Consider the following 23975-nt stretch of genomic DNA (forward strand, 5'->3'; position numbering starts at 1 on the left):
AAAACAAGACCCATCTATTTGCTGTCTACAAGAGACTCATTTTAGACCTGAGGACACTTTCAGATTGAAAGTGAGGGGATGGAGAACTATTTATCATGCCACTGGAAGTCAAAAGAAAGCTGGAGTAGCCATACTTATATCAGACAAACTAGACTTTAAATTAAAGGCTGTAACAAGAGATAAAGAAGGGCATTATATAATAATTACAGGGTCTATCCATCAAGAAGAACTAACAATTATAAATGTCTATGCACCGAATACGGGAGCCCCCCAAAATATAAAACAATTACTCACAAACATAAGCAACCTTATTGACAAGAATGTGGTAATTGCAGGTGACTTTAATACTCCACTTACAACAATGGATAGATCATCTAGACACATGGTCAATAAAGAAACAAGGGCCCTGAATGATACATTGGATCAGATGGATTTGACAGATATATTTAGAACTCTGCATCCCAAAGCAACAGAATATTCTTTCTTCTTGAGTGCACATGGAACATTCTCCAAGATAGATCATATACTGGGTCACAAAACAGCCCTTCATAAGTATACAAGAATTGAGATCATACCATGCATACTTTCAGACCACAATGCTATGAAGCTTGAAATCAACCACAGGAAAAAGTCTGGAAAAACTCCAAAAGCATGGAGGTTAAAGAACACCCTACTAAAGAATGAATGGGTCAACCAGGCAATTAGAGAAGAAATTAAAAAATATATAGAAACAAACAAAAATGAAAATACAACAATCCAAAAGCTTTGGGATGCAGCGAAGGCAGTCCTGAGAGGAAAATACATTGCAATCCAGGCCTATCTCAAGAAACAAGAAAATTCCCAAATACAAAATCTAACAGCACACCTAAAGGAAATAGAAGCAGAGCAGCAAAGACACCCCAAACCCAGCAGAAAAAGAGAAATAATAAAGATCAGAGCAGAAATAAACAATATAGAATCTAAAAAAACTGTAGAGTAGATCAATGAAACCAAGAGTCGATTTTTTGAAAAAACAAACAAAATTGATAAACCTCTAGCCAGACTTCTCAAAAAGAAAAGGGAGATGACCCAAATAGATAAAATCATGAATGAAAATGGAATGATTACAACCAATCCCTCAGAGATACAAGCAACTATCAGGGAATACTATGAAAAATTATATGCCAACAATCTGGACAACCTGGAAGAAATGGACAAATTCCTAAGCACCCACACACTTCCAAAACTCAATCAGGAGGAAATAGAAAGCTTGAACAGACCCATAACCAGCGAAGAAATGGAATCAGTTATCAAAAATCTCCCAACAAATAAGAGTCCAGGACCAGATGGCTTCCCTGGGGAATTCTACCAGACATTTAAAGCAGAGATAATACCTATCCTTCTCAAGCTATTCCAAAAAATAGAATGGGAAGGAAAACTTCCAGACTCATTCTATGAAGCCAGTATTACTTTGATTCCTAAACCAGACAGAGACCCATTAAAAAAAAGAGAACTACAGGCCAATATCCCTGATGAATATGGATGCCAAAATTCTCAATAAGATACTAGCAAATTGAATTCAACAGCTTATAAAAAAAAACTATTCACCATGATCAAGTGGGATTCATTCCTGGGATGCAAGGCTGGTTCAACATTCGCAAATCAATCAACGTGATACATCACATTAATAAAAGAAAAGATAAGAACCATATGATCCTGTCAATCAATGCAGAAAAAGCATTTGACAAAATTCAGCATCCTTTCTTAATAAAAACCCTCAAGAAAGTCGGAATAGAAGGAACATACTTAAACATCATAAAAGCCATTTATGAAAAGCCTACAGCTAATATCATACTCAATGGGAAAAAACTGAGAGCTTTCCCCCTGAGATCAGGAACACGACAGGGATGTCCACTCTCACCGCTGTTGTTTAACATAGTGTTGGAAGTGCTAGCATCTGCAATCAGACAACAAAAGGAACTCAAAGGCATCAAAATTGGCAAAGATGAAGTCAAGCTTTCACTTTTTGCAGATGACATGATATTATACATGGGAAAGCGATAGACTCCACCAAAAGTCTGCTAGAACTGATACATGAATTCAGCAAAGTTGCAGGATACAAAATCAATGTACAGAAATCAGTTGCATTCTTATACACTAATAATGAAGCAACAGAAAGACTAATAAAGAAACTAATCCCATTCACAGAAATAATATCATTAGGGTTAGCATTTCTGGGAATACTCTACTTCTATACAAATGTTGACAATTTATGATACTGGTGATGAGATTCCCTGGATCAATGAGAATTTCTTGGTCAATCTGGGCATCTACAACAGTGGGGAGAGAGAACTACTTAGGCAAACTTTCAGTATCAACTTTTTCCCAGATTCTGTGAATACTAACAGGTAACATACAGAATATAGAACACACTACCTCAAGATAACGTGAACCCTGAAGATTTTAGCCAAGGCCACAAAAGGTCAGCTAACTTGTACTAATGTTCTAAGGATTCCTGCTTGAAGGCCATATCAACACGCGTCTTCATACATATTAATACCACTTCCTACAAAATGGGTTCTCTGCCTTTAATTCTATTAATTGCTTCTTCCTACTGAATCTCTGAGAGAGAGAATCTTACCCCTCACTTGTCCATGTCTCTATCCTGGCTCTCGAATTCTCATACAATGACAAGATACATAATGAGTGATACATAATGTACTGGGCTATAACATCACATCAATGCAAAGTGGTATTACAGTCACTTTTACAGGTTGAAAATAATCAGTGAGAAGGTATGAGGCTAAAAATTTAAGTTTCCGGGGCTCCTGGGTGGCTCAGTCAGTTAAGGTCTGACTTCAGCTCAGGTCATGATCTCACAGTTCGTGGGTTCGAGCCTCGCATCAGGCTCTGTGCTGACAGCTCAGAGCCTGAAGCCTGCTTCCATTCTGTGTCTCCCTCTCTCTCTCTCTTCCCCTCCCCTGCTCATATTCTGTCTCCCTCTCTCTGTCAGAAATAAACATTAAAAAAAATTTAGAAAAAAAAAAGAATTTTAAGTTTCCTTTTAATTTGAAAATCCAGAATCCTTGGAACAAGCCCTTCAGGGGTAGCAATCTTGATAGAGCTGAAGTCGATAACTTCACACTATGTTTGAAAATCCTCCATTCATTGTTTTTAAGTGGAAGAGGTACTTGCAATAAAAGTCCAGCATTCACTTAGAACTTCCGTAATCTAGTCAACAGACAAAATTCCATTATTTTCTCCACGTGTTAATCCAGATAGGAACAGCTTGTTGATCACAGGAATTTGCATCTAGTAAGAATGACTTGTAAGATCTCAGACTGCTAAGTGACAGCCCAAAGTAGGGCAAGAGGAACCCTTCGGTATATCCAGGATAGACAGGAGCCCGTAGGCAATACCCCACAGGGTTAATGAGAGCCAAACAGGTTTCTCATTTCTGAGACTGCTAGAGTCACCCTGGGGCATTCAGATTTAAAAGAAGTCTATTGTCACTGAAATTGAATGCACAATTCCACTTCTGGTAATTTATGCTAAGAAAAAATTTCAGATCAGTGCAAAACTAGGTATGTACATGAATGATCATCTCAACATTGTTTATAAGAATAAAAAATTAAACCACAAAATATCCAACATTAAAGGACTGGTTAAATAATTTGTAGTAAAGGCATTAATAAAAATCACTTGAAAATATGGTATAAATCTAAGTATTGATGACAACGATATCTTTAAGTAAAAAAGCAGAAAAAATTGTTATATATATACATATATATACATATATGTATATACATATATGTATATACATATATGTATATACATATATATACATATATACATATGTATATATATGTATATATATACAGAAGCGTATATATATATATATATAGACAGAAGCCCTATATCTTGCTAAAAATATACTTTCAGTATACTTAGAGAAAGTAAATATATCCAACACACACTTTCACAGAAAAAAAACATGAAAAAATATACATAAAAATGTAAATAGTTTTTATCTCAGATAGATTTCTACATGAGTATATTTTCAAAATTTTCCACAATTACATGCATTATCCATATAATAAAAATAATAAAGGGGAAAAAGAAATTATATAAACAGATTACCGATGTCTATCAACCAGGTTAATCAGTGTAGCATCAGAAGAATTAGTGTCAGCCCTACTGGCTATAAGCTCTTAAAGTTCATTTACAATCAATGCGTTTTCAAACACATTATCAAATATAAAAGTGAAGTTTCAAAAGACCACAAGAAATAATATATCTATTTTCCAAAGTGAGACTAAACTATATAACCCATGTTTCTCAGTGTGTGGCATAAAATAACCGACTACAAATGCTAGGTACTATTACTGAAACAAGGACTTTCCTGTGCATTTACTTGCTTGACCCCACCAGCTTCACTGGGGAGACAGGGAAGGTATTACTGTTGTCCCAGTTACACAGACACAGCTGCCTAAAGTTAGTCGGCTTACCTAAGAGCATACAGCTGGTAAACAGAGAGAAGAAATCATCCGTGCTCTAGTAAGAGAACTACACTGTAATGCCTGCAAAAAGGAACGACTTCTTTTCTACCGGTACCAATATCTTAGGTTGAGAGACACGGCCTTTAATTCTCTCTCTCATGTGTTGCCACAAATTATTTGTGCTAGTACTCATCTTTTTTCCAATTATTGCTACCTCTGCCCTCTCATCTCTTCCTCACTGTTCCCCCCTTTCTTCCTGTGCTCTTCCGTCACGGTCGGTGTCCCCTACTAGCTGTTTCACACTACTTTTTCTTCCACTCCAGCCTGTACGCTCCTGCTTTCCCTCAAGTCATCTGTTTCCCTGCAGAGGGCCAGAGACAGATGGCAAACCCATTTTGTTGAGTAGGAGTGCCACTCTGTGCCAGTCTGTGGAAAAACAGAGGGTGGAGGGAGTGGCGATGCGGATGACAGTAAGTTAAGGTGTACTAGTCCAACAATTTGCAAAACTTGAAATATGGCAACTAAAGGCTGAGAAGGAATTGACGCAGACAGCACAAAGAACAGGGCCAGATATATCATCATGTTAAGTCAAGCTCTTACTTCAACTATCTTCAACAGGATATTTTATATATATATATATATATATATATATATATATATATATATATATATATATATATATAAATATATTTATATATATTTATATATATATTTATATATATAAAGAAGATTATATATATATATAATCATAACACATATATGACACATATATGGTAATGTATCTTATAGGGAGATACACATGTAGACTTTGAGAAGCAAAGAGAAGTTAAAGAAGAGTCAGACTGACTAAGAAAATCTAGATTAAGCCAAAGTCCATGGGACTACATCAGGCAAAAATTAGACAGCAAACTAAATTTGCAGATAATTTAAGAACACAATGGAGTTACCTCACTGGCCTTTGTGTTCCAGCAAATACATTCTAAGCTTAAACTGTTTAAATAAAGTCCTCAGATCCCCACTTCAATTAGCTAGGGAATCTGAACTTAGGAGAGAAACCAGTTTCAAAACATTCACATTTCTGTCCTATCCTTGTACTTTTTCCCCCAAATCCTATTTTTAATTCAAATCCCATTTGTAATGATCTTTTTTCTATCTCATTTTATACAGTGAGCATTAAAAATTAATAGCAATGAAACTGAGAATATTTCTAACAGATCCATTTCCTCACAGTGCACATGGAGATACCATTAAATAACAAAATACACATATACACACACACACAAACACACACACGTGCAAATGTACAAACAAATTTTAAAACTACAAAGGAGCTTAATATAGCAAAAACTCTGTATCTAACATTAACTATCTGAAAATTTGGGTTAAGTGATCTTCATAATTTTTTTCACTGCTTCTAGAATAACAGCAACTTACAAAAAAGGCTAATTAGCAGAGATCTGCTTAGTAAAAATGTGATGAAATTATCAGACACGAAACTATCACAAAGCAAACCAAAATGGAAACATTTCAAAGTAAACATACATTTGACGACTTGTGGATAGAAGAAAACATTCCCATTCTTGGTATAAATAACTGGTTTTGCCTGTCCGTCTGACTCAAGTCCAACAAATAACCCCGGGCTTTTCGTAGATTCCAGGCTTACAGATGCATTTTCCAAGTTCTTCTTAATTTTAAAATGACAGTCAGTATCTCCTGTACCCTGTGATCAATATAACATGATTTCATGAATGTAAGCAAATACCAAAGGGCAGAATTTAAAACCAGTCATTTGACAAGAATATAATTTTGCTTCATTTTCCAACCTCGGGATGAATACAGAACCTTTCGCATATCCTGAGCTATGCACCTCACCTTGTTCCGTGGATCCAGAAATGAGACCGTGTGTTTGGCTGAGGCAAGGGCATATGCCCTAGACAAAAGGCTCCGAGTAACCAAGGAGCTTCAATGAAGGAGAGTGCATTGTATGCTGTGTTTCATTTCAGAGTTACTAAACTATTGGTAAACAGAGAGTACTAAGATGTGAAACTTTCCTTCTGAAAAATACTCTAAGATAATGAAAAAAAGGGCTATTCTCACCGTAAGTCCATTTACACCTAAACATAAACCAATCTTCTGTGCTATTCCACATTTTCTGAATTGAGTTTTTACCAGTAAACAGAGTTCACATAAATTACTCAAAGACTGCATGGCAAAACATTCAAGAATTAGGTGCTTAGGCATAATCTACATACCCTTCAGATCATCAAAATCATCTCTCACCTTTTTAAAGGCACGTATCATGTCCTATTAGAAAATATTTCACCTTTTTCACCATTTAGTGCTTTAAAAAGTTTTCTTATAAGATTTAGGAGTTCTAGAAAATAAGTTTTGTGAAAATGAATCAAAACTTGTAATGCAACTATTTTATTTGTAAACGATAACTGTATTCTGATCTCTACCTTCAAATGTGAACTTCTTTTAGATTAGAAACAAGTTGCCTGTGGTCTATTTCTCTCTCACAATATAAATATGGCTTAAGCAACTTCTGTCTTCTGTTCTTGTTATGGGTACAATAAAATTCTGGCTTTGATTTGTTCATAGCCAAGTAGAGCACATGACCACACATACAAATAATAATAATAATAATAATAATAATAATAATAATAAATGTATAAGGGCCAACAGGATAGAGATGGACTCCTTGGGTGTAGGGAGAAGAAAAGGAACTAAACTGAGGAGAATCAGGAAGGGATTCCTAGAAAGGTGAAGCCGAGTTAAGTGTCAAATAAGAACTAAGCTAAGTGGAGGAAAGTGAGGGGTGGTAGGTAGTGGATTTCAGGCGCAGGGCAACATGAACAAAGCTAAGAGGCCAAAAGCAGTATGGTGTGTAGATGAACAACTTCTTGATGTTCTCGAGCAAGAGAGAGGAAGGTGAATTCAGAAAGGTAGTATCAGTTTGTATGCAACGTAGAAAGTCGAGCCTGATCTCAGACTGTGGCAGCCACTGAGGAGTGATATGGGCACATCTCAAATTATCCTCAGGAAATTTCTTTAATGCCCCTTTAATGACTCTCTAATACTCATTATCTACCCAATAAGTTACATCACGCTCTGCAGTTTTCTGGCAATGATAAACAGAATCTCAATTCTCTCCTGCTCTTCAAGTACACACCCCTGGAGGTCCCTTTTATTATCTTTTAGAATAGACTTTTTAAAAAATGTTTATCTATTTTGGGGAGAGAGTGAGTGGGGTAGGGGCAGAGAGAGAGAAGGGGACAGAGGATCTGAAGTGGCTCCACGCTGAAAGCAGCAAGCCCAAAGCAGGACTTGAACTCATGAACCACGGGATCATGACCTGAGCCAAGGTCTGATGTTTAACTGACTAAGCCACCCAGGCTCCCCTTTAGAATAGACTTTATATTTTAAAACAGTTTTAGATTTACAGAAAAAATTGAGAGACAGTACAGAGCTCCCCATATATCTAAATCTACTTTTTCCTATTAACATATTGCATTACTAGGACACATTTCTTATAATTAATGAACCAATGCTGATACATTATTAAGTAACACTTCACTGATATTTCCTTAATTTTTAACTAATATCCTTTTTCTGTCCAGAATCCCACCCAGGATACATTTATATTTATTTGGTCACCATGTCTCTAGACTCCTTTCTTGCTGTGGGAGTTTCTTATATTTTCCTTGTTTTTGATGACTTTGACAGCTTTGAGGAATACTGTTCAGGTATTTTGTAGGATGCCTCACTATTGGAATACGTCTGATGTCTTCCTCGTGTTTAGACTAGAGTTTTGAGATACTGGGAAGAAGACCACAGGAAAAGGTGCCATTTTCATCACATCAAATCAAGGGTGCAAATTTCCAACGTGAGTTATCTCTGTTGAGGTTGACCTTGATCACATGGCTAGGTGTTGGTCAGGTTTTCTACTGCAAAGTCACTGTTTTTACACCCACTCCCCACCCCCCCACCACCGCCCTTCCCATACTCTATTCCTTGGGAGGAAGTCACTGTGTGCAGCCCATACTTAAGGGAAGGAATTGTGCTTCACCTCCTTGCAGGCAGAGTATTTTATGTAACTTATCTGGAATTCTACATAAGAGATTTGTCTCTTTCCCTCATTTATTTATTTATTTATTAAATCATTTATGTATATTACTATGGGCTCATAATATTTATTTTATACTCTAGGATATAATCCCACACTCCCTTGTTTCTCAAACTGTTTCAGCTTTGACCATTGAGATCTTTCAGTTCTTCATAAGTGAAGTGTCTCTTAAAGTGTCTCTGAAAGTGTGTGTGTGTGTATGTGCGTGTGTGCTTGTGTGTATGTGTGTTGGCTGATCTCAGGGTTCATGAGTTCAAGCCCCAATTCCAGTAAAAACATGAGCCCCGCTTCAGGTGAGCCCTGATTCTCTTTCTCCCTGCCCCTTGCTCACTTGCATTCTCTCTCCCTCTGTCTCTCACAAACAATAAATAAATAAATAAATAAATAAATAAATAAATAAATAAATAAATCTGTTTAGACACATGAAAAGATGTTCAACATCACCCATCATCAGGGAAATACAAATCAAAACCACATTGAGATACCACCTCACACCTATCAGAATGGCTAAAATTAACAACTCAGGAAACAAAATACATTGATGAGGATGTGGAAAAAGGGCAAACACTTTTTCACAGTTGGTGGGAATGCAAACTGGTGCAGCCGCTCTGGAAAACAGTATGGAGGTTCCTCAAAAAACTAAAAATAGAACTACCCTACAACCCAGCAAGTGCACTACTAGGTATTTATTCAAAAGACACAAAAATGCTACTTCACAGGGGCACACAGGCCCCAACGTTTATAGCAGCACTAGCGACAATAGCCAAATTATGGAAAAAGCCCAAATGCCCATCAACTGACGAACAGATCAAGAAGATGTAGTATACGGAGTATTACTTGGAAATCAAAAAGAATGAAACCTTGCCATTTGCAACCATGTATGGAACTAGAGTGTGTTATGCTAAGCGAAATAAGTCAGAGAAAAAGAGATATCATATAATTGCACTCATATGTGGAATTTAAGAAACAAAACAGATGACCATACGAGAAGGGAAGGAAAAATAAAATAAAAACAGATGGGGAGGCAAACCATAAGAGACTCCTAAATACAGAGAACAAACTGAGGGTTGCTGGAGGGGAAGTGGGTGCAGGGGTGGGCTAAATGGGTGACGGGCATTAAGGAGGACACTTGTTGGGATGAGCAGGGGGTGTTAAATGTAAGTGATGAATCACTAAATTCTATTCCTGAAACCATTACTACACTATCTGTTAACTAACTTGGATTTAAATTTTAAAAATAAATAAATAAATAATCTCATTAGAGTGAGCAGGAAAAAAAAAATCTCTGTTTTATCCCTAACCCAAATACAAACGGATTAATGGAATGCAGATAGGAAATAAAAGAAACTACGTGGGTTCTGGATGTAAAAGGGTCCTGTTGTATTTTGTGTGTCTTCCTACATATCCACAACATATACCAACGGGACAAAGTCTTGTTAGAGTGTTGATGCTCTGACCGCCGCTGCAACAGCACGTGATGTGCCTTTGCCTCTATCTGGTTTCTTTCTAGAAGGACACTTCCTACTCATCACCCCAAGTGATATTTTAACTTGTTATTCATTACTGAGCACCTACCAAATGTCAAACCTTGTTGAAGAGTTTGGGGTATTTTAATAAACGAAGCAAATAAGAATCTCTTCCTTATGGTGCCCACATTCTACAAATCAATATACATTCTATACATTGTACTATTATTAATGGTTCTCATCAGCTTTCTCTTTTCCAGGATGACTCACTCAACAATTTATTCTTGTCTTAAAGTCTGTTGCTTGTGAGGGGAAGAAAATCTTTGTTGCTGTCCTCAAGCCCCTCTGTGTATGTATTCTTGAAATCTCTTTCATGCTATAAACATCAAAACTAATGCATAGACTATGGTCTATAATAAACAGCAAAATGTAAGATCGTTTTCTGGAAAATTCAAACAAAATAGCTAATCTTACAATTTTAATAAAATTCTTCAAAATTTTTTGATTAAGTAAAAACATAACTTCAATCCCCAGTTTCCAGTTCTGCATGTAAGAAGCTTAGAAGTTACTACTCTGTCTTAACAAATAAAAAGCTAAACAGATTGAAAAATCACCAACTCCTTTTAGAACCGTCAGAGGAGTGAGGATACAGGTAATTGCTGCCCCCAAGAGTAGAGAGACAGACAGGCAAATACAGGGAGTCACAGCTTACCAGAGCAAAGACTCAAAAGCAGGAACTAATGAGGAAACCATGCCTGGGTAGGAAAACTTGAACTATAATTGATGAATTGCTCAATTGAGCCTCAGTGAGGACAAGTCTCAGAGTTAAAACTCCAAGGAATTCCAGTCAGAAACAGGCCCCTGTACTTTGTGACTTTATCTCCAAGATCTCAACCAGGGTCCTACAGTGAATATCAAAGAATTCCCTTGTGCTTCTGTCAGGGGGAGGGAAAAACGAACCATTTTTAAATACACATACCACTTTATTCTTCTTAACAAGAACTGCCCACGGGAAAAAACCACTTAATTATAGCCTCAACTTTTGGGGTGTTAACAGACCCTTAATGACCTGGGGAAAGGGAAATATCCAACTTCCGCCCACTCTACCTATCCCAGAACTGAGAAGCACTTGTTAAGTTCATATTCTAGGGACATAGGCTCACTAAAATCATATGATCTATTATCATCTACATAAAACTAAGTCTTTTACTGAATTTTATACTTTTCAATCCACTGCTCTAGCATTGTGTACCCAGCCCAGCCCATTTGTACATCTATACCACTTCTTAAAAATATGAATTATCTTTAACTTTGTAGTTATGGACGTCTAAAGGAAAGAGGCAAAATTAAATAAATTTGCCATGAGAGAATCTGCCCCAGTTTCTGCAAACGAAATTCTTGCCCATGAACAAGGATCCTCCTAGTGTGGGTGTATCCATGTGTGTACGTGTCTTTTGTTTGTATCCTGTTTAGTTTATTTTTCCTCCAACTCTTAACATCTCTTTTTCCTTTACACTGATTCTAGGTGATGAATTCCACCCATGTTTTGAGGCTTGTTTTCTTCTCTGTTTCTTTATTTTTTTTTAATATTTACTTTTAAGAGAGAGAGACAGAGAGACAGAGAGCGTGAGCGGGGGAGGGGCAGAGAGACAGGGAGACACAGAATCGGAAGCAGGCTCCAGGCTCCGGGCTGTCAGCACAGAGCCCGATGCGGGGCTCGAACTCACAAACCATGAGATCCTGACCTGAGCCGAGATAGGATGCTTAACTGACTGAGCCAGCCAGGCGCCCCTGAGGCTTGTTTTCTTCTTTAAATTAATAGCATTACAAATGTCCCTAGTGAAATGTATGTTTGTTGCGAACTTGAATCTTTACCACATCAGGTGATTTATTCCTACAGCATAAAAATTTCATAGTAACAGAAACATTTATTATAGAATCAGCATCATACTTGATGATAAGTATGTCTGCCTATAAGAAATGTTTTCAGGGATGCCTGGGTGGCTCAGTCGGTTGAGTTTCCAACCCTGGATTTTGGCTCAGGTCCTGATCCCAGGATCGTGGGATCCACCCTTGTGTTAGGCTCTGCACTGAACATGCAGCCTGCTTAAGATTCTCTCTGACCCTCTATGCCACCCCACCTCTCTCTCTCTAAAATAAAAGAAAAAAAAAAGAAATGTTCTCAAATATACAATGGCAGATACATTGGAAACATTAATGCTCTTATTCAATTCCATTTATACAATGAACATTTGTTGACTAGCTACTAGGACCGAGGCACTATTAGGTTTTTAAGGTATAATATGAGTATGTGTTACCATTTACCTTTGAGTTCATTTTAAGCCCCTTTGGAGGCTGTGAGCATGTCTTACAACAGCCTCTAAATACATGCAAAGGAGAATAATTAAGATGATTATTACCATTCTGTTTTCAAGAGTAATGTCATTGCAGCCTAATGATTTCTGGTCAGATACAGTAAAAGTGAAAAATAATATGCCTGATTCTTATGCATTAATACAGTACCTTATGAGCAAAAAAGCTATCCATTTTGACTAAAAAGATCTATTTACCAAAATTTTAGATGAAGAATTTTAGTCAGACAACCACATCAATGAGTCACTAAATAAGTTATAAAGAGAACACTATGATGGGAACAGCAGAAAGTAAAATACAAATGCTGAAAGTTCTGGGGAGGCTCTTCTCCACAAAAGTTCCAAAGTAAAGTTTAAACATCAATGTTGTTTAAATGGTAAACACATAGGGGCGCCTGGGTGGCTCAGTCGGTTGGGCGTCCGACTTCGGCTCAGGTCACAATCTCGCGGTATGTGAGTTCGAGCCCCGCGTCGGGCTCTGTCCTGACAGCTCAGAGCCTGGAGCCTGTTTCAGATTCTGTGTCTCCCTCTCTCTCTGACCCTCCCCCGTTCATGCTCTGTCTCTCTCTGTCTCAAAAATAAATAAATGTTAAAAAAAAAAATTTTTTTTTAAATAAAAAATAAACGGTAAACACCATCACATAGTAGCCTGAGTTCTCCAACCTTCAGTTGTTTACATGACGCTGGTATACACAAAACAAATAGACACGTGGGATCCACAGGAGGAGCCCTCACTAACCCTGATGTCCCCTGACAGTGTTGGTGGGGGGAGACCATAGCCAAGGGGCCAATCCCAGTGAAAAGCTAGAATAGGATTGATCTAGACTGTGCCTGATGGATAAAAGACTTAAATTTAGAATAGAAACTCTTCAATCCTGGCCAATCTTTTAGTAACTACCTAAAGGGAGTGACTCATTCATTTACATAGATCAGTTTGGGGTAAGACCTGCTATTGTTGTTTTCTTATCTTATTATTTGTCTTGCTATATGAGTTTAGGGGTAAAAGGATGTCATTACAAATATAAGACAGTTAGTCCAGCCTCTGCTACACAAGAGACACTCAAAAATATTAGTCTTTCTCCTTTCTGCTTTCTTTGCTGATCCTGTTACAATTATCAGGAAGTTCACCTTTGGAAAGAATAGTGGCACATTTTTCTAGAATTTACATAGCATTCAGGAGCCTGTGGCTTCATGGAAAGTCTCTTTAAAATTTCAAATCTTTTGGGGCACTTGGGTGGCTCAGTCGGTTAAGCATCCAACTTCGGCTCAGGTCATGATCTTGCGGTCTGTGAGTTCAAGCCCCGCATCAGGCTCTGTGCTGACAGCTCGGAGCTTGGAACCTGCTTATAATTCTGTGTCTCCCTCTCTTTCTGCCCCTCCCTCGCTCATGCTCTGTCTCTCTTGCTCTCAAAAATAAATAAAACATTTAAAAAAATTTCTTTTTAATTTCAAATCTTTTAACAATAACTTTCCAATGCAATAATTTTTCCAAGAATAAGCTTGAAATTTCTTACAGGAACACCAGGAAGGTAAAGACCTCTACCACATGTTTGAGCTTTGATTTTAGGAGACAAGTGAACAAGAGTAACAGATCTATAAGTTTGTCATAGGTTAGGAAGACTCCAAAATCTTACCTTAACTGGAGATTTTTACCAATGTTTAAAAAAAGGAAAACAGTAACGAGATTTCCTCTGCAGCCTTCAAGGGTTACACACACCTCACCCTTTGTGTGCTAGTAGTGCTGGGGGAGCAGTGTTTGAGATTGAGCTGGTACACACTGGGACAGCCATGCTCGTTTTTTAAACACTGAAATACTTCCATTTGAGATGGTAACCAGCTGTGGTCTGAGCCCCTAGTTCCTCCTGGTGCGCTGGCTGTTCCAGCAGGAGACAGTCTCTGGAGGTCCTGGCCCACTGCTGGGATTGGGGGCGGGGGGCAGGGACTAGAACCTAGCAGAAGAGATGGCACCCTGAGCAGGGACTAGATCCTAGCAAAACAGATGGCACCCTGAGCAGAGACTAGATCCTAGCAGAAGGGACGGCACCCTGATAACACGGCCAGCAGTGCCTCACCCCCATCGTGGACCCCCAAGGCTCCTTTGCTCCCTGCTCTTCCTTCCAGACCCCCTCCCCCTTACTAGTTTCTTTTCCATCTACCTCCTGCTTCACAGGCATGTGTGGTCTCACAGGAACATGACCTAAGAGGAAGGTCCTTAAACCTCCGGTCAAATGACATGCAATCAAGGTATCATTCCCAAAACGCCTAGAGAATCTCTGTGTTATGCTCTATTAGGGGCCGAATTTCTTCTTTTAATGTTCTAAATATCAAATTCCATGTAATCAAACCAATTACGTTCCTTCACCTTTGTCAATATATCTCACTGGGTTCCCCACTTTGGCTCTGTCCAAGCCAAACAAAACAAATGCCTCTGTTTTTTTCAAGTTAGGAAAGATCTTTAAGAAGAAGGGACACTTGGATTTGAAACCCGAACACATGATTGCCTGCCTCAGTTCTAAAGTACATAGGAAATTCTGAACTTAGCTTTTCATCCTGAGAAGTCTATCAGGAAGGGAAAAGAAAGCACAGGCTGAAAGGACACGATTTTAGATTCACTCACTCACCTAAGCTGTCAACAAGATGGGTTCTAGGAAAATTGCTAAAGAAGGAAACTTTATTTTTGCATTGGGAATCACCTCCCCTCTATGTATATGGACCCTGTTCTCATGGGAGTCATTCCAGCTCTCCCATCTTGGTATCATGAATCCTCCCAAAAAAGGGGGGGCTTAGAAGGTAACCTGACCTAGACTGATTCTTGGCTCTGACACCAGCTGCTGGGCTCTGGGAAAGTTGTGTGGCCAGGCTCACATTCAGCTTCTTCATCGGAAGAATGAGCATGCCAACAGTTTCTCTGTGACAGAATACTTCTACATATTAATCTGTAAGTTTCTGCCCGTCTGCCTGTGCTCACCAAATTCTTTCAACTGAATACCCAGGACTTCTTCCAGTTCCCTCAGCCTCATCACATAGAGATGAGTCACTCAGCACAAACAAGAAGAGCAAGAAGAAAACAACAGTAAGTACTTAGTGTAGGGCAGAAAAATTCAAGATTCTGCTACACTCTTGCAGAGGAAATGTGCTCACGTGCAGGGACAAGAGAAGCAGCATACTGGGAAAGAGGGGGAAGAGACAGGGCTCACACAGACTGGAGAGGGAGGAATGGGAGAACCATGAAAACCACCATCCAACTTGAGTATGACACAACAGCTAAATGGAAGGTGACTGACAAATGAGCTATCCCCTCGGTTGATATCTAGAGAAGACACAAATTTCCAATGTTGGTTCATCTACTTTAAAGTGACATTTATCTTTGCCACCACAAACTCTCCCCAGAGATTTAAAAACACACATACCCCAAAACATGTGTCATGCAGTGATACATATCTGTCTCATGGTTCTGAACACTCCCATGAGCCCCCAAAGCAAAGACTCGTATACTTTGTGGATGCTGGTGATACGAAAGGAAAGCTACCTCCTGATGTTCCTCCAGTAGGATGACTGAGCATTAGATGAAATCATACTCTCAGTCTGGCCATAGTAGTAATGTTACCTGTTTCGGTTTCTTTTTTTTTAAGTTAATTCATTTATTTTGAAAGACAGAGAGAGAGCGCACATGCACAAGCGGAGGAGGGGCACAGAGAAAAGGAGAGAGAGAATCCCAAGAAGGCTCTGCATTGTCAATGCAGAGCCCAACGTACGGCTCAAACCCACGAACCATGAGGTCATGACCTGAGTCTAAATCAAGAGTCAGACACTCAACCAAATGAGCCACCCAGGTGCCCCAAAAGTAACGTTACCTGTTTTTAATCTTAATTGGTTCACTTACCAGTTTGCCATAGCATGGCACCATGGATTCTTCTGTGAAATTTCACAGTGTTCTTGTGAGTCAATCAAGGATACTAATTAAATATGTGCATGCATGTGCTTTTCTCTTTGCACTCTGAACACCAGTGCAGCTCACCAGACACAGACTTGCCAGTCTGCAGCAGAGACAGGGGCCCAGACAATGATGAATAGTCTAAGCCTTCCTCCTTCTCACCCCCAGAAGCTCATGCAAACACTACCATATAACTGATGCCATACTGGTAAGGAGAAAAGGGAGAGGAAGCACCCCTGGGCTTATCTTAAAGATGCAATTTAAACTAAATTGTTTCAAAAAAGAACAGAGGAACAAAGCATTAGCAGTCAAGTTAAATGTGTAAACTTACATGACCCTCAACCCATAGAAGAATTATGATATATGAAAGGTGTTATGTTAGTTGCCTTCTATGTCCCCTCCTAAGTCAGGATGTTAAAGAAGATCCCCTAATATTTAGACTTTAAAATTACTTCCTTACTCAAAGTACAGGGTTTCCACTGGTGGAAATTCAGGCACCAAAAGAAGCAGTAGGGAAATATTGTTGAGCTGGGACTTTCTGGAGCCTTGGTTCTCAATGTATGGTTTATAGACCAACATCATCAACAACAGCTGAGAGCTTATTAGAAACACAGACACACAGGTCCCACCACAGTTTATCTGAATTAGAATGTGCTTTACGATACAATTCCCAGGTGATTTGTGTGCACATTACATTTCAGAAGCAATGTCTAAAGGGTCAGACAGAATCCCTCTCTAATCATATAAAGCAGGTGGCTGCCCTCCCAACTTTTCAATAAGTCAAGAGGACCACCATATATAACATCCTATTTCTAAAACGTTTATGGGTTAAAGCTAAAAAAACAAAATACTCAGAAAGAGCCATTCTCATATCTATCATTGCCAAACGTATTAAACATTCGCTGAGAAAAATACAAGCATATGCTTACTGTTCCATCACACTGGCCATCCTTAATCCTCAGATACATCCCTGCATTTTTCACACTTTCAAACATGCAAATACCAGAGCTGATTTTATGCACTTTCCAGTATGATTTCTCAGACTGGCTTCCCACTCCAGTGCAGCTCCCATCAGGCTGGAGACACAGGGCTTGGCACAGACTCGTAGCAAGTAGGACCACAGCACTGTTCAGGAACACGCCCTTCAGGATGACATACAGAACAGAAGGCAGTAAATAACAAGCTCATGTTTTGCTAAAAGAAGATGGCAAGAGAGCCCATTCTTTTACAGAAGTTATAGTGATCAGAATCTTACCAGAAACTTGTTGGCTAAAAATGAGCAAAATAAGGAATAATTTAACTACTATGCAAAACTATACAAAATTAAGGGAGGTTCTCTGACTGGCTCATTATAATATACAACAATTATTATTCATTGAGAATAAAGGATCAGTATTTAATGCTACAGAGATTTAAAAAAGATAAAAAACCACAAATACTTCTCTTAAGAAATTTATAATCAATATAAACAAATAATTATAATATTAATACAAAGCAGAATAAAAACAGTGTACTACAAGTGTACCTGAATTATAGGATGCACCTTATTAGGTGCATATTAGGTCAATGTACATATGTAGGAATGAATGAATAAAAAGAGATATCAAATACAACTAAAGGATTTTTAAGTAAATCCTAGGCAACCAATAACTTAAGAAGATGTAAAAAAATCTTGAAAGTTTATTAGAATACACTAATACTGTGCAGAAATAGATAAAATACATAAACACACAAGTCACTGAGGACAAAATACAAATGGCAAATAAACATTAAAAAAAAAAGGCAGTTCACCCTAGCTTATTAGTCTAAAAATTGTCAAAAGTTTGTTTTTGTTTTTTTTTTTTATTTTTTTTTTCAACATTTATTTATTTTTGGGACAGAGAGAGACAGAGCATGAACGGGGGAGGGGCAGAGAGAGAGGGAGACACAGAATCGGAAACAGGCTCCAGGCTCTGAGCCATCAGCCCAGAGCCTGACGCGAGGCTCGAACTCACAGACCGCGAGATCGTGACCTGGCTGAAGTCGGATGCTTAATCGACTGCGCCACCCAGGCGCCCCCAAAAGTTTTTTTAAAGACCATACTCAACACCAAGTTCAACAAGATGGATCCTCTCCTACACTGCAAAAGGAATTGGGTAGTAAAGAAATTAAGGAAAAAAAGAAACAAACAAAAACAGACTCTTAAATACAGAGAACAAACCAGTGGTTGCCAGAGGAGTGGGGGATGGGAGAATGGGTGAAATAGATAAAGGGAATTAAAAGCACACTTTCTCTGATGAGCACTGAGAAATGTATAGAATTGTTGAATCATTATATTGCACACCTGAAACTCATGTAACACTGTATGTTAATTATATTTCAATTAAAAAAGAGAAAGAAATTAACTTTGCTCACACAGGTCTGGCCTTTGCCTTTGGATTCTGAAAGGTAATTTCTAAACCTTTGGATTGCTAAGCTTGATAGGAGTTTTTTTGTTTGCTTGATGGTCTTGAACCAGTCACACAGTAAAAATCTGAATTAGGGTGGCAGTTTTGAGTCACAAGATGTCAGCTGACCTCCTCTGAGGCTGGAGACTGAGATCAGCAACATGGACTCTTTGTATGATTGAACCCCAATCAAGACTGCACACCAAGGCTCATGGGAGCTTTCTGAATGGCAATACTCCACGCATATTGTCACATATCAATGCTGAGAAACAAATGCTGTCCTCGCTCTATAGGGAGAGGACAACTAGAAGTTGCACCATTTGGTACTTTCTATGTGTCTCTTCCCTTAGATGATTTTAACCTGTATCCTTTTTCTGTAATAAACCATAACCATGAGTATGACAACTTCCAGTGAGTTCTGAGCTATTTTACTAAATTATCAAAACTTGATAGTGGTCTCAAGGACCCTGGAACTCTGAAGTGTGTGTCAGATGTGAGGGTAGTCATATGAGCTGTCCCCTTTTAAACTTCACAGTTGGTTTAATGTTCACAGGATTTAAAATTAGTACATTTCTGGAAAGAAAGTTGGCAGTATGTTCCCATAGTCTTAAAGGCTTCATATTCTGACCCTTAAATTCAATTTCAAATCATTTAAGCTAAGCAAATAACCAAATATGTGAAAGTATGTCAAAGTATATTTTGCAGTAACATATGCAGAGGTGGTAAAATGAAGAGATTAAGATTAAACACCCAGGGGCATGTGGATGGCTCAGACAGTTAAGTGCCCAACTCTTGGTTTCGGTCAGGTCATGATCTTACCATTCAAGGGTTTGAGCCCCACATCAAACTCTGCACTGAGAGTGGGAGCTGCATGGGATTCTCTCTCTCTCTGCCCTTTTCCTGTTCTCTCTCTCTCTCTCTCTCAAAAATAAATAAACTTAAAAAAATTAAAAATCCAATGATAGAGAGAGATTGATACATAAACATATACATATACCTTATGTTTGGGTATAAAAATCATGTTGTTTTGAGAAAAATAACATTGTCATGAAGTGTTTATTATATAGTAAGCATAAAAAGTTTTGAAGACAAATTGACTTTGATTTGAATCACGATCCACCATTTATCCACTAGTTATGCTACACTAGTCAGATTTTAGCTTCTCAGAAAATCTTTTCTTCTATTTAAAATACAAATAGTAGTATCTGTCACTATTTTTAGGATGATTAAATATAATTTTGTACGTGGTAAAGCTCTCAGTAAAGTGCTTGGCATAAAATAGGCAAAATGGTAGGTATTGTTTTATTATGATAACAATATTTTTAAGATAAACTCAGAAGCACATACTATAAAGAAAGAAGCATAAAATGATCACACATATACAACACTCCAAGAGTGTAACTATTCTAATTGTTAGAAAAGTTAAATATATACATTTGATTCCCAAATGTAAGAGTCTCTAAATCTGTACTAAGAATTCCCACATTTATGGTTTCACCTACAAATTCAATTGAATAAAGGATGTCACTCCTATCAGTTCCAGTGCTGCTAAAGCTATGATCCCTATTGCCTTCCACAGTCTGGGTAAACAGAATGGCAATAGGCATCAATGCCACCTAGTGGGAAAGAGATCTGACTACTCCATTCTGACTCCAGAGCTTTCCTCAATAGAGCGAAATAAAGTAGGTATTTAGCAATATAAACTTTAATGACTTTGCACCATTTTACCTTGACAAAAACCACAAATTCTTTTGAAAGATCTGCGTAGCCTGCTGATGATTCAGCAGCTATTTTGCCATGACGATCAAAAATAACCGTTTGACCAGGAACCAATGCTGACTCAAGAAGTGCACAACGGTTGGGCTGATAAAGCACTCGCAGCTCAGTGCAGGCTCCACCACTAGCCTAAAAGAAAAAGAAAGAAACAAGCAAGCAAACTCTGAATTAGCAACAGAAAACAATTAGATTTGAAATGTTTGCACATTCTATGTATGTACAGGTCTATTCCCCTCTATAGACTCCTCATATTATCTATCACATGCTTTTGTCATTGAATTGTTTTGATTTTCCAGCCTGATTTCCAGGGTCTTATTCCAAGAACTTTCTGTTGATTTCTCAGAACTCATGGAAGAGTACCAGGTAACAACAAAAAAAACTTCAGCAGCAGGAGAATGTAATGAGTTACTGTATTCTGTTGTTTATTTTTCATTTCTTCATTTGTGTTCTCCTAACTCAAGACTCTTTTGGACCAAAAGCTGAAATTAACAGGCACGCATTATCAGGTTTTGTTTACAAAAAAATTAAGCAAATCGAGGAGGTTATGCTACAGGGAAACATTCCTGGCTCAAAGTACTATTTGAGATTTTACCCCATTTCCCCTCAGTGCCTTGGGGAGGCATTGGGCCTGAAAAGGAAGGACACATGGGTGTCCTTGAAAGGCTTGGCCCATGGCACTCACTAAAGCTACCAAACTCAGCAAAGTGCTCTTGTGTAAGTATGGTAGGTAAGCAACAGGGCTATTCATCTCCGAGAAGCCATGTGATGTTTGATGAGTACATCAGCAGTTACTGGTGTGGACTGAAGCCAAAAGGGCTGTTACTGGATATTCCCAGACCCCCATACCAGGAAAAGTCTCGTGTGTAACAAGATGAGTCTCGTCGTAACTAAGATGGAAACTCTCACCGACCTAATGGGTTAGGGGCTTGGAAGTAAATTTAATTTGAGTTTAGAAAAATAAATTTCTCAAACTCTTGATCTAATTAAGTAGATTTCATACTTACTACATTCTTATTTATAAGCATTTACTATGACCAGGATCTGTGCTGAGCAGAACGTGCTACAAAGTACAGCACAGGATGACGTGCTAAGTCCAGAGCAGAGGAGAAAAGACTTTGTAAAGAAAATTTGACGGATTATCATTTAGCCTGAATTTCAAGCCTACAAATTATATAAGTTTTTTCAATAATTATTATTTTTCCTTAAGTTAAATAACACGCTACGAGTCAAAAATCATGTAATATTATATAGCATTACATGAAAAGCTGCAGCATGAGTGCTAGAGTCAGAATGCCAGTGTTCAATTCCTGCTTCCACATTTACTGCCTATGTGACCTTGAGCCATTCACTTCATCCTCCTACACATCAGGTTCCTCTTCTGTTAAACAGGGATAATAACGGATTCTCTCACAGGGCAGATATAAAGATTAAGCGTTATAACACATATTAAACATTGCACAACAGTGCATGACAGCTATCCTATGCGGTCTCATTTTTCAAAATAAATAACATGCATATATTTTTTAAAACAGCCTTATATATTAAAAGCTACTTTTCAAACCTAAACTAAGCAATACAAAGCATCCTTAGGTGACGTTATTAGTATTTCTTCCCCAATAATATGCTCCTTGAAGGGACCTTTGAGAAATCAGATCGTCCCCTTTTGGAGGCTTATTAATACTTTGAATGTTATCAGAAAAGTGGTGTAGTTTTCTTGTCTAAATTTTAATTGCTGAAATTAGGACCATTTATGCAACAGAATATCAAAAGTTAGTTAGACAAAACAGAATAATGAAAAGGGTGAAAGGGAAAGCCAAAGGAAATGCAATTTGATGATCTTATAAAAATAAATTACATATGGATGCAACACTATTGATAAACAGCAAATGAACAAAATCACTACACACCATTCCAGTGACAGTGCTGTTGTCAACAGCAAGAGAAAGATGCCTGATTACATGACTCTGGAAAATGCACATATTTCCTTTGTTGAAAATAACATCAAAGAGACCTGGAAAACATTTTAGGTATTAGCAAGTAGGAATTCATGCTTTTAAAGTATTTTTTCTTATTCAATTATACACTGAAACCTCCTGATAAGACATTTTATGATACCTCTCAGTTAAATTTTTTTAATTAGTCAAAAGACAGAATGCCACTAACCTTTGATTGTCTACAAGTTGCTTGGCAATTTGGTGGAATTTCCATGGAAAATCCCTAATGCCTTTCCATGTTAATCAGTAAGCCCTGATACAACCCCAAAGAATAACACCTGACAGAACTGATTCCAGGAAGATAAATTATCCTGGTGCAAAAAAAAAAAAAAAAAAAAAAAAAAAAAAAAAAAATCCATTCCATAAATCTCAGGGACTTGAGGTAAAATAAAATAACACATTATAATATAATAATGCATTACAAATACATATGACTTGAGCATTAGTGACTGCTTTGTAGGATTACGATGATTAAGATAATGGCATCATATATCTGGTTGTTTTCAGTTTTCAATATACTGTTTTTTTAAGTAGGCTTCACACCCAGTACAGAGCCCAATGTGGGGCTTGAACTCATGACCCCAAGATCAAGACCTGAGCTGAGATCAAGAGTCGGATGCTCAACTGACTGAGCCACCCAGGCACCGCAGGTTCTCAATATACTTTTATATACCTTTTTATCTTAAAATGTATGCTTCTTCAAGGCATGAATTTTTGTCTACTCTGTATACATCCATATAACTGCACTTAGAACAGTGTGTAGAACATAGTAATTTCTCAAGAAATATTCTTTAGTCAATTAAATCATATATATATATACACACACATATGCATATATATGTATGTGTGTGTGTGTGTGTGTATAAGTATATATTAACAGATCCAGAGAGAAACTGACAGACTACAATAATGTAAGGAACTTTAACACCTGACTTATAACAATGAATATATCTAAACAAAGAAATCAATAAGGAAACATTGACTTTAAACAATATGTTAAACTAGATGGACTTAAAAGACATACACAGAACATTCTATTCAAGATCAGCAGAAGAATACACTTCTTCTCAAGTGTACATGAAACATCCTCTAGGGCAGATCATATGTTAGGCCAAAAACAAGTCTCAGTAAATTCAAGAATATCAAAATCATATCAAGAATCTTCTCTGACTACAATGATATAAAACTAAGAAACCAAGTACAAGAATCAAACAGAAATCCACAAAAATGTGATGACTAAAGAACATGTGGGTCACCTGGGTGGCTCAGTCAGTTAAGCGACTGACTCTCGATTTCAGCTCAGGTCATTCATGATCTCATGATCTCATATCTCATGAGATCTCATGATCTCACTGTATGCTAACTAACTGGAATTTAAATATTTTTTTTTTAAAAAGAGGGAA

General features: G+C 37.8%; 1 protein-coding gene across 1 annotated transcript in view; it reads right to left on the bottom strand.

Moving 5' to 3' along the window:
• Positions 1-23975, bottom strand: part of RP1 (RP1 axonemal microtubule associated) — a 198362-nt gene that overhangs the window by 13586 nt on the left and 160801 nt on the right. The window contains exons 13-16 of the mRNA XM_053208184.1: positions 22486-22589; positions 20531-20707; positions 17306-17518; positions 6021-6198 (exon numbers count right to left, since the gene is read on the bottom strand). Coding sequence (XP_053064159.1) covers positions 6021-6198; positions 17306-17518; positions 20531-20707; positions 22486-22589 — 672 coding nt within the window. The remainder of the gene's footprint in view (positions 1-6020; positions 6199-17305; positions 17519-20530; positions 20708-22485; positions 22590-23975) is intronic.

This window comes from Acinonyx jubatus, chromosome F2 (assembly GCF_027475565.1).
Source record: "Acinonyx jubatus isolate Ajub_Pintada_27869175 chromosome F2, VMU_Ajub_asm_v1.0, whole genome shotgun sequence".
Classification (NCBI taxonomy): Eukaryota; Metazoa; Chordata; class Mammalia; order Carnivora; family Felidae; genus Acinonyx; species Acinonyx jubatus.